Source organism: Setaria italica, chromosome III (genome assembly GCF_000263155.2).
Source record: "Setaria italica strain Yugu1 chromosome III, Setaria_italica_v2.0, whole genome shotgun sequence".
Lineage (NCBI taxonomy): Eukaryota > Viridiplantae > Streptophyta > Magnoliopsida > Poales > Poaceae > Setaria > Setaria italica.
The window spans coordinates 4021580-4041317 of NC_028452.1; the positions used below are offsets into that span (position 1 = coordinate 4021580).

At 44.7% G+C, this 19738-nt stretch overlaps 1 protein-coding gene and 1 long non-coding RNA gene across 3 annotated transcripts; one reads left to right on the plus strand and one right to left on the minus strand.

The window, feature by feature from the left end:
• Positions 1-6326: 6326 nt before the first annotated feature.
• Positions 6327-9593, minus strand: LOC101766737 (ACT domain-containing protein ACR9). Its single transcript, XM_004960449.4, has 6 exons — positions 9182-9593; positions 8395-8610; positions 8205-8310; positions 7756-8095; positions 7369-7668; positions 6327-7287 (listed from the first exon to the last, which is right to left on the minus strand). The coding sequence occupies exons 1-6, from the start codon at positions 9408-9410 to the stop codon at positions 7132-7134; spliced, it is 1347 nt and encodes a 448-aa protein (XP_004960506.1). The 5' UTR covers positions 9411-9593; the 3' UTR covers positions 6327-7131.
• Positions 9594-13909: 4316 nt separating this feature from the next.
• On the plus strand, positions 13910-17961 carry LOC101767149. Of its 2 annotated transcripts, XR_002677055.1 has the most exons (6): positions 13910-14152; positions 14260-14511; positions 14609-14718; positions 14813-14868; positions 15949-16022; positions 17683-17961. It is a non-coding gene; the product is annotated as an uncharacterized LOC101767149 (long non-coding RNA). The 2 variants fall into 2 exon arrangements; XR_001163724.3 differs by having other exon boundaries at positions 13918-14511.
• Positions 17962-19738: the final 1777 nt, after the last annotated feature.

A 19738-nucleotide genomic window follows, 5' to 3' on the forward strand; every position in this document is an offset into this window, starting at 1 on the left:
ATGCACCATGTGGATCGCCCATGACTCCGCCCGAACTCATAGGGTCCTTCGGTCCAAGCCAACTCATGTCACCCTTCACCACCCTTGGTCCATCGGCATAAACCTTTCACTTGACCTTCACCGCACGCCGTTGGCCGCCATATCGCATCCTACACCTGCACATCACAAGTCAAGAGCAATATCATTCCACACAATGTTGTTAATCACTCATCATTCAAGGGTGACCACCATTGATCCTCGCAACGGCACAATCTGAAGTTTTTTTTGAGGAACGCACAATCTAAAGTTACAACCAAATTGACTCAATTAACCTATTTAACCTAGGGTGAGGATATTCTTCGCCCACTTTATTCCAGCAAATTCAGAGATGAGAGCTCAAATTTCGGCTCTTCCATGTCGGTCGCTAGCTACACGATACAAAATGAATTCTCTTCCCGTTTGGTCCTAGCACACCTTAGCACGTACGTGCAAATTACATACAAATTTTCCTTTCCTATGGTTTCCTATAGCTTGTCCACACCTTGTGTCGGGTAGGTCCCCAATATTCGCAAGGAAGGAAGAAAACGGATTTCTACTACGATTCTCTTGTAATCCTACTAGGACTCATACCCTGTAATCCTACTTTGTAACCGACTAGTAATCCTACGCCTCTGGAGTATATAAAGGACGGCAGATGTCCCTAGATCGGTAGAATAAGACCTTATAGAACCATAACAGAGAACCAAATCCTCAACACCAAACAACACGCAAGCGCAGGGCGCCATATACAACACCCCAAACAGGATGTAGAGTATTATGCTACTTTGACGGCCTAAATTTGTGTCTTGTGTTCTCGATTTTACCATCAAGTTCCAGGTCCGGCGATCCCTCACTGACCAATCTTCTACCTCGGGATACCCCTAGGTAGGTTGCCGGGTATAAAATACCGACATCTGACGTGCTAGGTAGGGGTGATCGTAGAGATCATCGGGCGAGCTTGAAGGACCTCATAATCAAAATCAATCTACTTGACAACAAGCAAGTCGTCGAGTTGGAGTTCCGAGAAGACAAATCTACACTGAGACAGAATTGATGCACTCCGCATTCCAGTAAAAGACCGAGTCGGTTTACGCCGCAGGCTGCTGCATGCGGCTTGTCGACCAAGGCAGAGGCAAATCCGATTCGAGTTGGGAGATCATGCAAACCGAGGGACCCACGCCATACTTTCTAAGATGACAAAGATCTGTTACAGTCGCGTGGGGATTGAGACAAATATTTAGCTCCGATTACTCTCCGTGAAAAGCAATTTTGAAGGATTTGTGCTACACGCACATGGAAGGCTACCACAAGACCTCAAAATCATAGCGTAATGTACATAGAAGATGTACGCGAGCACTGCTACCCCTGATGTCCGGCCGCATCAAGTCACCAACGACTACTTCGACTACTCGTTTCGACTAGAAAACTGGTCATGGACAGTCTACTTCGACTACTCGTCTCAACTAGAAAACTAGTCGAGGGTGGGTTCCATGTGATCAACAACTAGTCGGAATCGACTCCAACTAGTTGGCTTCATCAACAATCGATACGGCTTTGTCGACAATCGTCCACGAATCAAGATAAGTTACTTTTTTAATTATTTTATATAATTTTTCTAGCTTATTTTCCGCATGCAGGGCAACACACCGAGTACTTTTTGGTGTACGCCTCTCGACGGAAACTATCCTCCAGAGAGCTACACTTTGCCAATTATTCCTGGTCATGTTAACCGACAACCATGAGCTTGGTACACCGAATTAGGGAGGCTATAGCCACGGGTTTTGTGCACTAAGTTCCGAAAGCTCCGTCAATAGGCTTGGTACATCGAATTTTGGAGGCTACGGCTATAGGTTTAGTGCACTGAGTGCTGGAGACGCAGAACGGCTACACCTTAAGAAGGCACAAATCATGTGCGCAGCAACACGCGCTCTCCTCACTGAGGGGCAGAAAACTCTCTACGCGCAATCGCGCAGTCTTTTTGTCGCAATGTCTACTTATTTTCAATATCTACTCTTAATGGTTGCTAATGTCCTCGAGTAGAACACGCCTTAATCCGTGAAAGCCTCGGATCTTCTGTCATGGCTAAATGCTAGGACGCGTACACGAGACAAAGATCTCAGACGCGTAGAAGCAGTGTCAGTACGCGTACATGAGGTAAAGATCTTACACGCAGTGGCAATGGCTAAATAGGAACTGAGAGCCTAGATGTAACATGCTAATTACTCAATAGAAATATGACCCAAATATGACCCAAACAAGAGTACGGCACAAAACATTTACATTCATCACTGAAATATTTAGTATTTTCAATATTCTACAAATATGCTACATGATGTATGCATCTCTTTTTCCAGGATCCTCAACGTACCTCTCCAACGGCTCAGCTAGCTTCCAAACTCGAGGGCTAAGCGACAATTACTACTCGGAATACCTCCAATGGCTCCGCTAGCTCCCATGCTCGGGGGCTGGATGCCAATAACTACTCAATATGGCTCCTACAGCTCACCTGACCCAAAATCTCGAGGGCTGGACGCCACAAAACTACTCAGATGATGACTTGCGTGACACCGCAAAACTACTCTCTGGACCCTTGAATTGATTATTTAATCATTCCAAGGTTCAGGGGCTGATAAGCTATACTGAACAGTTGATTTTTTCAAGATGAAAGAAGATTCAAGATTTTATTAATTCTCAGTTTGATTCTTCGATTCAACCTAAGGCTCGGGAGCTACTTCATATGGAGTGCGACTTCCGCCGCCCTCCATACTAGCAAAGATGAAGATTACAAAATCAATACGATCGAGGGCTTGAGCACACCATAGCCTCATGGCAACTTTGAAGAACTTTGAAGATTCAGCCAGATAAAGTACTCGAGAAGCACTAAACTACTCGGTGAGGATCTGAAAAGTGCTCGAAAACTGCTGCATTCGACTATGAACCACTCGAGAGCTTGTCAGGGATAGATCCCCAGTACCTGTAAGGAAGGAAGAAGACGGACTCATACTAGAATTCCCCTGTAATCCTATTAGGACTCATACCCTATAATCCTACTAGGACTCCTACCTTGTAACCGACTACGACTCCCGCCCCTTGGAGTATATAAAAGAAGGGCAGGGGTTTCTAGATCGGTAGGCGAAGACCTTATCGAACTGTAATAGAGGATAAAATTCTCAACACCAAACAACACGCAAGCGCAGGGCGCAATATACAACACCCAAACAGGACGTAGGGTATTACGTTACTCTGACAGCCTAAATCTGTGTCTTGTGTCCTCACTTTTATCATCAAGTTCCAAGTCCGGTGATCTCTCTACTGACCAATCTACTACCTTAGGATACCCCTCGGTAGGTTACTGGGTATAAAACACCGACACCTTGCTGATGATGTATCGCTCTACTACCATGTTCTTCTTCCGAGCAAAGTCAACCGCGTATGGGTCGGTATATCAGTATATGTGAGCACGCACGACACGTGGCACGTCACTGGTAGCTCCGCGCATGCATGCGGTATCCGCCGGCCTTTATTTGCCCTCCCAACTCCTGGCGCCACGTCGCGCGCGCCACATGATTGATGATGTTGTAGTTGTCACCATCGGCCGTGCATGATTCTTTTCGATCGTTTAATTTGAAGAGCTTGGCCTAGCTAGCACATGATGTTGTACGTCTGATGGAGCATCCTATATATATAAAGGCGCGTGCTAATTGGAGTGATCCATGAGTTGGTCAATCTAACTGTGTCCGTTGGAACATCCTAGGCAGCCTCTCATGATGCGCACAAGTCACCCGTAAATTTGCTATTCCCACTTTGTTGCACTCCTATAATCTAGTATATGGTAGACGAAGCAAGTTCCGACCGTCCATTCCAAAGTACTCCTAGCTAGCTAGCTTGGCGCATCGTGCAAAGTGAAGATGCCTTGATCCATGATGACGCCAACTTAAGTCAACCCTGCAATATAATTGTGTCCTGGTATTATGTTAGTCTCTCTAATCACGCACACACGCCAAGTCTCCAACTTTCTCGCGCGGCAGTGGGATGGTAGAAGCGAGTGCCGACCGTCCATTGTAAAGTAAATAAAGGGGGAACCCAAAAAAAAAAGGTGCTACGGCGGGATAATATAGTAAAGTTTTCATCAAATATTATTCAGTAAAAAATATACTTTCAAAGTTAAGCTTTCATCGACGTACTGTGGCACACGAGAGATCGAAGTTGTTTCTGAAACGAAAGAGATCGAAGTTGTTGGCACCTGCATGCAATGGAAAGTCCATTCGTCGTCGTACGTTATCACATGATGTTCGAGCAGTAATCTGGCTAGCTTTCATTTTACCAGGAAGCTAGTAGCAAGACATGCATGTGATCCAGCGAGCGTGTCACGGGGTAGGAAGAACAAGACGATCGATGATTTCTTCGCAATAAAGCACAGCGTCCTCCGTGTTCATCGATCTCACATAGGAGTGCATCAACAGATGGGCTCCAATCCATCGCGTCCAAGTAACATCGATCGACCACTCACATGTATCACGTACTACGGTGTCAACTTGAATGGATAGTAACTGGCAGTCCTCGCAGGCACGTGAACGGTATGATTCATGAGCAAGTAAAGATTGGTCTAGCGGTGCCGCAATATTATCGACGGAGGAAGAAAATTCCATGGGGAGTTTGAGAGAGCCCGTGCGTTAACATTTTTAGTTGGGCCTCAATCGTGCTGGGCCAGGCTGCATTCCTCTATTTCGGCTACGCTGTGCGTTAGTATCTTACGGACTGTTGCCACCATTTTCGCTGCCGAGCGGGTATCACAGGTCGTTGCTTTTTGATTCAGGAGCCCACCTGAACTTTTGTGTATTCCAACATCAGGCGTTACATTTTTTGAGCCAGAGCGGCGCCATACCATGTTCGTATACCTTTATAGGAGTGAGTATGCATGGATGTATATGAGTGTCTCTGTGTGTATGTGACTAAATTGTGTTTCAGGAGGGGAAAAAAACACTTTTCATTCGTTTTCGACGGTTGTGATGTATTGCTTGTAGATTTGTGTTGTATTCTTTGGCGCAGTGCATCTCTTATGCTACTCGCTCCACCAGCGTGAAGTTTCTGGTGCCGGAGCCGATCCAATCGAGCGTCGCACGGAATTCATATTTGTTAAAAATCTGCGCGCAAAGCGCACACATATGCTCACACACATGCACATTGTAAGTAGACAAAAAAAATTACTCCCACTATTTAAAAACAGAGAGATTATATCTTACAAGACAATAAAATGCTTCGGATGAGCATGCACGCATAAACTAGTTGATCAACTCGAGTGCTAGGTGGGTCAAGCAGCTATTTGTTGCACTTGCACAACTTCACAAACTAAAGACGACGCTTTATTTTTACGCTCATAATTCATGCTGACGACAGACACTATGATCATGCTCCTAATTCTTTTCTTTACATGAATCACGCTCCTAATTCCCCTTAAACAAGAGCCGTGTCGAGATGATAACATGACCGCAGCAACATGCCGCTCGCATTTAGTAGTGCCGCCCTAGCTAGCGACCTCCCGGCGGAAAGGTACCCGGCGCCGATCGACGGCTCCACGGCCGCGGCGCCGCTGGCAAAGGCAATCGATGTCTCTGCAAGTTGGGCAAGTGGTGGTCTTGGGTCTTTCGATGCAGGGAAAGCGACAACGATGGCTGCTTCATCCGCGGCTCTGCTCAAGAGAGTCGCGGCCACCCTGATTCCTGAAAAACCATCACCGGCCGCACAAGTCGCTGTCCCGAATTAGATGGATGGGCATCCTCTCCTCCTTGCAGCTTTGTATCTCTCATTCTCTCTCTTTCTGAAAATACCTGAACAATGCTGCCTCCCCTGGCTTGTTCAACTTCAGCTTGCAATCATATATACAAATCCACATCCTGTCGAAACTGACGAACTTGCCCCTTGATGAAAGCTGAAGATACTGTAGCAGGTTAGGCACAAGCACTGGTGTCCTGTATCATTGATGGGAAGAAACCAGGGGCTCTACTGTTGGGGATATGTTTAATCACTGGCAGAATGGCCACATGTGCGATGCAAGCAAGCTAGCGTCATATACTTTGCAGCAAAAAGAATAAAAAGGACAATGGGACGTGGAGAATGGAAATCCGCAGGGACAGGGTGTTTGTACATGCTCTCCCACTGATGATGATTAAATGCCAATAATGCGGGTGCTTCTCCCAGCATTATCATCTGCTTTCATTTCCTGAAACAAGTGGCTCTCAGAATACCTCACTAGCGTAGTCAGGTACAACAGCATCCATCATCTGCTTGCTTTCCAACTTGAATGCATATGCTTTGCAAAAACAATTGCACTTTTGCACAATGTATCATATATGTATATGCATCCTTACAAACAAGTACAAATTGCGCTTACATGAGGAGGCAGGGCTTTACATTACTCCTCTCTTTCTATTCTGAAAGTACAAGCAGCAATCATACAAGGAAGGCAGGAAGGAGGCAGGAAAACAAGGCAAAGGTGGTGAAGCAGACGCAGGAGGACAGCAACATCTCCACTAAAATAATTTACAACAGACCGGCTCATGCATGTATCTGTGTCAGCATCCAGTAATCCCCTGAACCAAACAAAAGCTCAATCATTGCTCCTGTGATTTGCACCTCCCACCAAACATGCTCCTTTTTCCGATCTTCTCATATCTTTCTTTCTCAGCATGTGCACAACACAACAGAGGCAGGGAGATTGTGGCGCGCAATCTCTACTTTCTTTGTTGCCAGCGACCATATGCTCAATGTTGATCAGAAGATGCAACTCCAGCAAACATCACTTGCCAAAAGTCTTGCATTGCTTCAATATAAATATACTGCCAGCTCTGAAATTCACAACATAGTGGAGGGCTGGAGGCCTAGATGAGCTTCGGCATTCCCATCACCATTTACCTTGACAGAGCAGTCAACTGTGGGCAGTGACAATGGAGCTCGAGATACCAATTTGGTCAGCGAATGCATCACTTGGAATGCACACTACATTCTGGATTCTGGAGTGCGCATAATTTCAAGTACATAATTTATGGGATACATTGGAGCTGACTGTATCAGTCGCCTGCAAGCTTTGGATTCTTTGGAGACATAACCCGAGCCTTAGTTGTAACAGCCCATCAGCGTTTTTCTTACCCTATCGACAACACGGTTCCTATTAGTTGGACTGTTTGCCAGAGGGAATTCTTTGCTGTCATCCAGGAGGAATCTGTAGACCTCCCATTGACGCTCTGATGCTGACTGTCTCCCAATTTCAGCCTGAAATGAACAAGAATAAATACTAACTCACAATGAACTGACCTGCTACCTTCTAAAATTATTTAGTTCTAGAATTCTTACAGAGAAAATGCAGATTCCAAGTGCTTTCAGAGCAAGAGTAGCATCATAGAATACGCGCGGTCGTCCCTTCCCGGATAGCTCAACGGGGTTAGCAACAAGGAGTTCTGTGTCAGGTCCACGGCTGACGATCATCACTCTAAGAGGATGGAGCATCTCAGACCTCAGGCGTGACCTCAGAACCTCCTGTTTCTCAGGATCAATAACCTTCTTGCCATCTACTTGTTTGACAAAAAGATCAACCTCTCGACAACCTTTATTACCTGACCCTTTCTTGTCTGATCTGAATCGCCCATAAAATATCTGAGACAGTACCAAATCATGATATAAGATAATACACAAGTCAATTGAACTCTATAAAAGTATGATCATGAACAGAGCTCCAGTTACCTGAATGTTGCAGTCCTTCATTGTTCTCAAGATGTCATAACTGAGCCCCTTCTGATCAGGGCAAATAATTTGGACCAGTGTGTGGGCAGGGCTCAGGGCATTGTCGAAGTTAATTGTGGCCGTCTGAACCCTTTTCAACTCTGCACTAAGCGAACTTGAGCAGATCTCGCTGTCAGCTAGTTCCACCCTGAATAGTTCCTCAGCAATTTTTGGTGGAAGAGAAGAGAACCCTTGCTGGAACCCTTCTGCGGATAGAACCTCACAGCTTATGGAAGGACCCAAGGTAGCAATCAGCGTCGAGCAAGTCTCGTCTTGCCTTTCCTTTGTGTGCAACAGTTCCCTTCAGACAGAAATGTGAACAGTCATGTTTTTGAATTGTTGTGCAATGCAACTAACCCACACCACTTGGAATAATCAGTGTTAAAACAGAGGTTAATATGTTGGCTTACATTCCGTCTGTGATAAAGAAGAGATCCACAACTCTTCCATCAGGCGTGGTTGACACCTTCACTCTGTGGATTAAAAGCTCCAGCTCCGATAGTATATGCGTCACATCTGCAAAGCACACAGCAGAGTCAGTCATGCAACAATTTCACAGCCATTTTTTAACATATAGGGAGTGGAGAGATGGTCATATACCATGTAACAACCCTTTGCGGTCAGGTGACAAGAGCTTGAGGAGGTAGAACTTGGAGGGGCCTGGCTGGCTGATGTCGGGGTAGAACGGGATGGAATATGAGGAAGGGCACATGGACATGAGGCGGTTCTTGAGGCTCGCCCACCGGATTTTGATGGTCGATGAGCGGGGCATGACCCAGAAGACCACGAAACACCAGTGGCCGTCAGTGGATACATCTGCGTGAACGGCAAAAGGCTCGAATTATAGACAACAATAAAGGGCAGCACATATGCCGAATTGTAACTTACAAATAGTGTGGTTATGCAAAATTAGGAACGAGGAGATGAACTCATGAACCGGAGTGTTCAACAGCTAAAAACAGGCACATATTTATCACGAGTAAGCGGTCGCAGTTTCAGCAGCTTGCCAGTATGTACGGCACGGTCAACAGCTCAACAGAGATAGCACTAATGATTAACGACGCGACATGAACTGTAGCTAGATTGGTGGCAACTTGGTAGTAATAAGAAAAGAAAAGGAAGCCTTTCCACGAAGGAAAGGAAGAGCACGCAAATAAGGATGAAATTGAAAGAGATAGATATCGCCGTGAGCTGTACACCGAAATCAAACGAGAAATCTAGAAAGGAGAAGAATTTTTAATTTTTTATTTTTTTAAAATCAAATCTTTGACGCAACTCCACAAATTCTGAATCGCAGGCAAGGCAACCGAGCGCGAGGGAAAGCAAAATTCCATCCAGAGCGCGAAATCGAGGAGACGAGAGAGCAGGTCGGGTGATATGTGCGTACCGCCGCGGGTGATGCGGAGGCCGAACTCGAGGATGGTGCGGCAGAGGTCGCAGCCGAGGCCGGCCTGGTCGGGGCAGTTGACGGTGACGACGGTCTCCTCCCCCTCCGCGGCGGCGAGCTGCATGACGACGGCGTCATCCCCTCCCACCGCCGCCGCGGCCGCGCCGCCGCCCAGCACCATCCCAGCCACTCCCCCTCCTGGCCGCGCCGCCACCTCCCCTACCGGCATCACCGGCGAGATTCCGGATCCTTCCTCCCCGCTCCGGCTCCCTCTCCCTCCCCCCCTCTCTGTCCGGGGGTGGTGCTCCTCTCCTCTCGGGCGAAAAATAAACTCGAAGTGCTGCGCTACCTTTCGCGGCGCTTAAATAAAATAGCGGATTTTTGTGGGGGTGATTGGAAAATAGAAACGCGAGACGGCAAGAGCACGATGGGTGGTGGTGGTGGTGGCGTCGCCGCAGCGGCTCGGCGGCGGGTTCATATCTTGCGGTGGGCTGAGTCAGCGCTGGGTCGGCCAACCGCGCGCACGAGCCGGTGGGGCCCACCTGCCATTGACCGCACGCGCCGTACAGGTGTTTGTGTCGCTGCCGCCGCGGGGACGAGGACAAAACTAACTCGGTTAACGCTACGCGTACTACCTCTGCCGCCACGACAAACGTAGGTAGCTTGTGCACGGTTCGTCCGTGGCTAGTACGCCGGACAAAGAAGTGATCTAAAACTTTTCTTTCTCTCTATAATTCGTGTTTCTCTCTATAATTCGTGTCGTATGTCAAACCAAACGTGTTGACATATATAATCGTAGGGAATATATTAATACAATTATTATATATAGTGCTATGTATCTATTCTTAAATATCTTAAATATACGGAATGTATCCGAATATCGTGCACTAGACGTCATGAAAAAGATATACACATGTACATTATATTTCAGGCAAGTCGAAGAAGAGATATTTAGCCTTAATAAGTTGAATTTGGTAACCACATTGCCTAAATTTATTGTTCTTTCTATATTAATAAATATTTTGTTCTGACTATATATTTTTTGTTGTGAGACTATATAAAACTCTGTATTTTAGATGGAGGAAGCTGCTATCAGATAGTTGTTGGCCATGCCCCCGGCATCCATAAGGGGGCGTTTTGATCCTTGAGCTAAAGTCTAGTCAATGTTACATCGAATATCCGGAGACTAATTAGGAGGACTAAACATGAGCTAATTATTAAACTAATTACACATATGGAGGCTAATTCGCGAGACGAATCTATTAAGCCTAATTAATCCATCATTAGCACATGTTTACTATAGCATCACATTGTCAAATCATGGACTAATTAGACTTAATAGATTCGTCTCGCAAATTAGTCTCCATCTGTGCAATTGATTTTGAAATTAGTCTATATTTAATACTTCTAATTAGTATCTAAACATAATGTGATAGGAATTTTAGGAGGGACTAAAGGGGCCTAATGGGGTGTTTGGGAGGTATGGGCTAAATTTTTAGCCCCTGTCACATCGGATGTTTGACACTAATTAGGAGTATTAAACATAGCCTAATTACAAAACTAATTGCACAACCCCTAGGCTAAATCGCGAGACGAATCTATTAAGCCTAATTAGTCCATGATTTGACAATGTGGTGCTACAGTAACCATTCACTAATGATGGATTAATTAGGCTTAATAGATTCATCTCACGATTTAGCCTAGGGGTTCTGCTATTAGTTTTATAATTAGCTTATGTTTAGTCCTTGTAATTAGTATCTGAACATTCGATGTCACAGGACTAAACTTTAGTACTGCTATCCAAACACCCCCTAAGTCCTTTTAAACCTCTAGCTAAAGCAACATGAACAATTGTTTGGTACGGGTAAGGAATATATCTAAATGATGATTAACGATTTAGGATCTTGATTTTCTGATACATGCATAATGCACGGTACGTATGAAATATCGACCTAGAACGTGCACCCTCATCTCCAACGACATGTAGGTCTTCTAACGAGAGGAGTACTAGCTAGAACCCTTATTTGAGTCCGATCACGAACGCAACAACCAAATAAACGTGCGTTGGGGCCGGTCGACAAGAAGAGGTGGGCGGATGTCGCCTTTCAGCCTTTGGGTCTGCCGTCCGGGCTTCGCTTCGCTGTCAATCACCAGCTACTACCAACAGTGGAGAGCAAGGCAGGTGCCATGGGGGGCTACGTGGTGTGCTGGCTACAAACGATACGTGGTCCGGCCGGATCGGATCGATCATCGATCACCTGGAGTTGCTGCGGCCTGCCGGGCACTGCCAACCAACCAATGCCTTTATTTCCATCTGTTTTGTTTTGTCCCTGACACTAGCTGTTCCATCAGTCCAGAAACTTTCCTTCGTTCACCGTCTACTATACGCCTCCTCCGGCCCTTTCAGAAAACCGTCGCACTTTCTTGCAAAATCCAACCACAACTCACAACCTATCAACTAACCGATGATATGATGTCCCGTTCATTCACGGGCATGCATGCAAAACGTACTCATCCTAGCTCCCACGTTCTTGTGCCCATTCCTGACGTGATAGCTGGAGCCTGTAATTAAGGTTCATAAAGTACGGGCCCTTTTCTATTGCCCAGCGCCCTAAGTATGTATAGCGCCCTAAGTATGTAGGGCATCCGTTTACATCAAATTGTAAGTTGTTGTTTTAACTTTATTATTCATAAAATTTATTATGCATTTAGATATAATATATATTTAGGTGCATAATAATCTATTAAATTAGAAAAGTTAAAATGAGCTACAATTTAAAACGGAGGGAGTAGTTTTTTAAATAAACTAACTATAATTGATTATAGCCTTAATAAGTGCGTGCGATGCATAATAATGCAGGTTTTTTATTTGTTTGCAGCTCACTGCACGCACTCTAGTTTCTAATTCTATCGTCGTTGTTATTCGGCCGTCGAATACCATGCATGCCACGTGCTATAGGCTAGCTAGCTGCGCATATACTACGAGAGAGGCGCAGATCGAGATCGATTAAACTGACCGAGAGCATCCATGGATCCTAAGCTAGCTACTCGGTGGCCGTCAGGCGGCGCCGCGGTGTGTGCGCTAGCTAGAGAGATATGGACGACAACGATGATGCTCTCGCATGCATCGATCGGGACAGGCAGGCATACGCATGTACGCACAAGATTGCAGTCAACCTCATGGTCATGGATTGATTTCATTAAGCATGTGTTGGATCAATGAAATAGGTTGGATTCATCCTACTTTTCTGGGTAGAGTCTACCCATCTCTTGTTTGGTTTGGAGGGATGGGTCCGTTCCAGGTTTGTGTTTAACACCGTACCGTTGCTAAATTGGGAAGCCCGCATGTGACCCACTTGTCATTCTCTCGTATTATTTTTTCTTCTTCTACCTTATCTTCTTCCTCATTCTCCACCCGAACCTCCACTCGCCTCTGCTCCATCCTTCCCCGCCGACCCTGCCTCATCCTTCCCCGCTGGCAGCGCCGTCCACCCCCGCTGGAATCCCCGCGCTGCCACCCCTGCCGTCCCAACAGCGGAGCTCCCTGGGTGGAGCCCGCGATGCCCCGGCTGGCCGCAGCGTCGCGCCATCCTCCTCCTCTCCCCCGCGCCACTGACAGAGGAAACGACGAGCCAACGGAGAAGAACTGGGTCGGCGTGGTCCGACCAATTTGGAGGAATGCAATTGACCCGCATATAGGAGGAATATTCCCTCCTGGGTCCAACTCAACCCAGATGCATTTTCAACCAAACGCGGGTCGATGTAGATCGAACCCGTTCCAACCCAGTTCGACCCCAAACCAAACACACCCTAAGCGTCCTCATTATAGTCCTGCCTATTGCGTGCTTAGTACACCATGGGAATAATATATGGATGTTTTCGTCTTGTCTCTCATCTCTGCTGCTGCAAGATACTACATCCGTCCGTAAATATATGATGTTTCGAACAAGTTAGTTCAACAATACTTAATTATCTTATCTTAAATATTATATATTGATGGACGGAGGAGTAGTATACATCAAAGTCAAATACTAAAGCAGTTGATATATCGATCGGATCTACCTGGTATATTTCATATTTGCAGGGCACGGAGGCTAAGTTGCAAAAGGTCCAGCACCAAAACTAGATCATAGTGTTTGGATTTTTAGTCCGGACTAAAATTCATGTCGCATTGAATATTTAGAAGCTAATTAGGAGGACTAAACATGAGCTAATTATAAAACTAATTACACCGATGGAGGCTAATTCATGAGACGAATCTATTAAGTCTAATTAATCCATCATTAGCCCATATTTACCGTAGCATCATATTGTCTAATCATGGACTAATTAGGCTTAATAGATTCGTCTCGCAAATTAGTCTCCGTCTGTGCAATTTTAATACTCCTGATTAGTATATAAACATTTAATGTGATAGAAATTTTAGGAGGGAAAAAAAACAAACACCCCCTGCTCGATACCTGGACAACGTGGTTTCAGGCTTGCAGGTTCCCATTTCGGGACAGTAAAGTTCTTTTTTGTTTTCTTTCCCTGCTGATGGCATCATGGGGCCGCCTGTGATTTTTCAATGGAAATTGGCACGTCTCATTTCGGTTCGTTCAAAGGCAAAAATAAAAAATAAAAAATGAGGATGTGGTGTGGTATGGAAGCAGGGGGGCGGCACGGGTCATATAGTTTCCCATCCCACTCCCTCAGCTACAGTGTAACAGTACATCTTTTGCTGCGTCCGTCTGATCTCCTAACCGCCTCTCCCCTGTGGCCTTCTGGTAAGGCAGCCGCCGCCCACCGACCTGCTCTACAGCCGCAGCAACCGCCTCGTCCCTGTGGCCCTCGGTTCCCTCCCTCTCCCTCATCTCCATCCCGTCCACCGCTGCTGCTCCTTGGGGTGATCCTCGTGGCCTCCTGACATCTTCCCGCAGGCTCCCCTCGGCCGCCCCTTCCGATCTCATCAATTTATGGCCTCCGCATGAGGTGAGTCCAAGACTCCAGGTTGATTCGGAATTCTCTGCATAAAAAAAAAAGATTCGGACGTCCTGCATACTGGCTGCTAATCGGGGATCGTCCAATTTCGCTCCGAGGCTCCACGGTGGGAGGTGACTATCCAGGCCCGCGCGTCATGCCTGCTGCCTTCGGTCCCACAATCAGAGGAAGGGGAGGGGTTCACCGAGAAGCATTTCATTTTATTTCTGCTGCTGCTCTCTCTCTCTCGGGTTATAGCTCTCTCTCTCCTCTCCTCTTTTGTTGCAAGTTCTCTCCCATGTGACCATGCCTCCCAGATCCGTCGATTTGTGTAGGGAGAAGTGCAAATCGAAGGCAGAGAGGTGAAGCAGGTGAGCTATCATTTCGGTGTTATGAGGATTTTCCCATTCTGTGCCTTGGATTGGTGCGAATCGACTGATTTGAGTCAATTGTTTTGGGATTTTTGAGGATTTGGTGGGATATTTCCAACCGCATGAGAGGAACCTTGCCGATTCGCAACGCTAGGTAGATTTCCCCCCACGGTGATGGTTTAAAATTCCCCAGCTGTGCGCTCGAAGGTGCTGAGTGGTTCTATCTCACCCTCCATTTTTGAATCCCCTGCGAATTAATCTAGAATTCGTTCTAGAGGTTGATCCACTTTTTTTTCTGCAGATATGGAGATGGTGTCGTGAGGAGGTTGGTTCTGGATTTGAGGGGGGTATCACCAGGTTTGTACGAATCTGTCTCCTATTGTTTTTCCTCCTTAATCATTTCGTGCTGCTTGATTGATTTCACGCATATTGTCAGCTGTAGGATATTAAGCAGAGGGAGGATGCAATGAACATAGGTAGATATAGAATATTTGCTTTAAGTTTCAACATATTCAACATTGTTAGGTTACTGAAGATGCTTTTATTTGCATAGCTGGTGTCACTGTAGAAGTGAGAAATTCTTTGCAGTTATATCCCATATTCCCATCATACATCATGATGTAGCGAATGAAATATCTTGAACCTAGCTGGCTAGGTACTTGGCCTAAATTGCAATATATACATTGCAGCAGCTAGTCAGCTAGGTACTTGACATGGAGCCATGTATCTTTCCTAACTTATTGAGATTATAAATGATAATTTTCACCTTGAATAACCAAAATTTTCATAAGCTTTCATCATTTATATTTTTTTTAACTGGTTGCCCTGTCTCGTTTGAACTTGTTTGTTAATTCATAAGTGACTCAAATATTTGAGGGGATTCTTGGTTAAATAAATAAGACTTAAATGAACTTTGAGTCGCTCAATATCAAAGAAAGTTAGAATAGATTTGATCTGAGCTCCTCTTTGTTCATGGATGCCTCATGCTATATCTTTTATACTACAAAAATACTTCTGGTGATTTGAAAAAAAAAATCTTACCTGTAACATGTTACATCTGGATACTAGAAAAAAAATGCATACCTGTTAATTTCATACTAGTAGTGTTGAGCTCCCTGTCTTTTATATATGCCTGAAAATGAGGGTTCTGAATTAGCCAAAATATGTGCTAATAATGTGCATGTTGTGTGTTTTTATTAGTAAATTCAGGGTTAGGCAAAGTACTATTCTTGGATAGGCAACGTACTATTCTTGGATAGGCAACATACTATTCTTAGTTAGGCAAAGTATTGTTCTTTTTATTTTAGTAGGCAAAGTATTGTCTCCAAATATAATAGTTGCTTCCCTGTATTGTTTAGGTGAACATAACCTACTTTTTTTGTCGTATGAATTCTATCCAATGGCCAATCGATCCGCCTCATATTTGCTTGTGTGTAGTTACTGTTCAAAGGGACTATCATGTGGCTGCTTCTGGAGGATTTACTTGTATTAGAACTTCACTTTAGCTAAGGGTAAGGACCCCACCTACTTGCTGTGTGCTTTTTTTCCCTATCGATTGCCATGTTCAGAAGTTTGTGTGACAGTGCGTTTAATATGTGCAAGTGAAGTTTTTTTTTGAGTTGAAATACACAAATATTTTTTTTTGTGAGAGAGGTAGGCAGTTCAGGCATATAATTGTGTTAATTATGCCTTTTTCAGTCTGATATAGGCAATTTATGTCCATACGAAACTATGACGTCAAAATATAGATGGATGTCACAGGCTTTGTATTTTCTATATTGCTGTTATCGATGCAAATCTAATCGGTGATCTGTGTCTTGAAGTCATTATGTACTACTATTTGGTGGCCGTCATTGTTTGTAATGTCTTGATGCTTTGAACCATGCATGTACATAACATACTTTACAAAAGTTTTTTTTCCTTGTCCAGGAGTTTTATGCAAATACTGCATTTATTTGTGTTTAGGAATATTGGGAGTTAATAGTCAGTTTCGTCAGATTTAAAGATTAGAGGTTTATGAATAGCAATTGCATGTCCTTTGTTTTTTATCAGTTCATCGCTGCCATCTTCAGTTTTTACTGTTTAAGTTGTGTTATAGGTAAGGTTTGTTTAGTTCTTGCCGTCGCAGCATCGCATGCCACCACGCCCCAACAGCAGGATGCTGCACTCTGTTTGCTTCATGCTGTAGCTTAGTCACGACGAAGAAAACAAGCAGCAGCTCAATGGCACGCCAAAAGCTTGGCTGACGATTCGTTCCTGCGGCTTAGGTGCGACCGGAGCTGCAGCTAGGCATATTCTGGCGGCAACCAAACAGGGCTGTAGAATCTCAATCCTGACCACTTTTTGGTTTTTTTCATTCATCAAAACAGTATGTATTTATATACCCCCCTATTGCCGCCGCTTTGCTACCCTGCAGGTTGACCTTCGCTACAAGCACATGCTATAGGACATTCTCCCCTGCCCCCACAAAACAATGTGCCTGATTTGCAGTGGCCTTGTTAGTTTCTTCTTCGCTTTCTTTGTATCATCCTAACTAGTGATCTTGTTAGATTTTCGTTGTTGAAGTACCAGGTATAGACGCATCTTGTAGATCATGACGAGATGATGTAGCTGTAACCTGTAGGCACATCTGCATTAGGACCAAATGAGGTAGCTACAGGTGCAGGAGTAAGATTCTGTAGTTGGCAAATCTGCAACAGTTGCAAGCATAGAATGCATTTGTGATATGGCACCAATCACTTTATTGTAGGTCCAATTCGAACCCATTAGGCAATATTATGCTACTGAATTAGGCAAAACAATTTGCTCACAAAGCAATAATATGATTCTAAATTAGCAATGATATGGCTCTGAATTAGGCAATAATATATGCAAGAATTAGAAAAATATTTTTCTATATTGTGCAAAGCAATATACTTCATTAAGCAATTTTGAGCATTTCATAATTCCTTTTTTGATTGCTTGCCTCCACTAGTAGATCACATATAACTGCCAGCACTGCTACTAGATATAGAAGTCAGTTTTTCAGCCTGATCAGACTTGTTATTTTAGTCTACTATATGTCATCTAATTGTTGCTTCTTTGTAATTCTGAAATGAAAACTGTAGCAAAGAAATACTGATTGTTCAATTGATCAATCCTAAGTTACCTAATGTGATGTTCTTTGTGCAGACTTGGTGATGCCCACCCGGCGTACTGAATGACGCATGCTGTGCTATTTTGATTCAAATTTTGCACGAGGGAAATTTTTTTTCCCCTTTTGCTAGGGGCATTGATTGTTACGGTTTGAGATATTTGTGCAAATGCATATCATGTACCATGACAAATTGCAGATCGGATTGATTTTTGTACAATGGATATAATGCACTGCTTGCTAGATCAGAGATAAGTTTTTGTATAGATGCACGGTGATTCCAAACTGAATGAATACATGTGTTTTTATTAGTCAAACGGATACCGGTGTATAGAGTTATACTACTAGGAAAATGATCTCTCGTTCCGAGGCTTAGTACCGGTCACCTTTGACCCAGTAACCTCGTACTAATGTCAGCATTAGTACTGGATCTAAAAGATAGTCACCGAGGAGCTCCCGTGACTCCCTTTAGTACCGGATGGAGCCTCAACTCGGTACTATCTTTAGTACCGGGTGGGAGCTTCACCCGGTATCAAGGATCCTAAGGCACAATAGTACCGGGTGGAAGACCCACCCGGTACTAAAACCTCCATCCGCCATCTTTTTTCCTCCCCCGCCGCTCTGTCTCTTTAATTTTTATCCTTTCTCTCTCTCATAGCTATCTCCTAGCTCCTCCTGTCTCCCAGCTGTCTCTCTCATAGCTATCTCTTTCTCCTTTCTCTATCACAGCTTCCTCTCTCTCTCACGGCGGCGGGAGCGGCATCGGGTGGGAGGGCGGCGGGAGGGGACCGGCGGAGAGGGGCGGAGGGAGGCGGAGCAGCCATGGGGAGGGGCGGGGCTGGCGGGGGGATTTTGTTTTAATACCCTTAAGTACCGATTATTTCAACCAGTGCTGAAGAACCTCCCTCTAGTACCGAAATACCAGTACCGGTTGCACAACCGGTACTAAAGGGGGTTCCCAACCGATAGTAAAGACGTTTTCTCTCCTAGTGTTACTTAATTTGGCAGTTTACCAGAAATGGCATGCTTCAAATCAAGTAACTTTCCCTAATCAGGCCGGTCGTACGGGAGGTCTAAACCTTTTCCCTCGTCGTCCTGTCCTCACGGACGCTCGCTTCCCGCTGCCACCACCATCATGCTCAGCCACGGGCCTCGGCATCATCATTCAACAGCCAAGTGCTCAACACGTTTAATTTGTGGTATATTTTTCTCCTTGCACGGCTTCGTTCATAGTAACACGATAGCTTCTGGACAGATGGATGGAGTGTGCTTCACATTCTCTAACTGCTCCCGTTTGTAGGATTTCTGAATCGAACTTTCGGCTAATACAGTAATTTATTACATTGATGCCCACTTCAGCTGCTAGATGGTCTGTAAAAAACAGCACATGCTTATCGTTTCGACAACAAAATTGTGAAACCCATGGTCTTTATTCACAAAATCATGGAATATAGGCCAATTTTTCACTTCTTGATTCTTTTACTATAGAATACGTTGTGATTACACTATGTGTTTGGCTTTATTACAGATGAACTGCATATATCTTTGTTCCATTCGTTTATTGACCTACTTTTTCAAGGTCTGATATGTACATGTCTACCTTGGTGATCCTTGAGTTGTGAAAAAAAAAATTGTAGCGTACTTACAATATGGTTATGCACTGTCAAATAATTAATGTACAATTATCTAATTTCCTCACATACTCGTGTATTGTTATTTTTTTTAGAAGAATGGCATTCATTATAGAAGAATAATAGAGTTCAAAATAATAGGCTTCGAAGCATGCTATTTTTTTTCAAGCTTCGGAATCGACGTGACGATGCCCGCGGCAACGCGCGGGGTTTCGGCTAGTCTTTCATATTTCTAAGTTTGTAGTGACATATTCCAAAACCAGCATAAATTTAGCGACATGGATCCATGATACCGTGTTGTCAAGTCCACAAACCACATATGTAATTGCCTACAATTCACATGTTTTTATTTGACAGGCACTCTGGACCGCCGGACGACGATTCAACGGTCTAGGTGCTGCCACCTACTCCCTTCTTCATCCGTGCTAGACTCTCCACATACCTACTACTGTCTTCGTCGGAT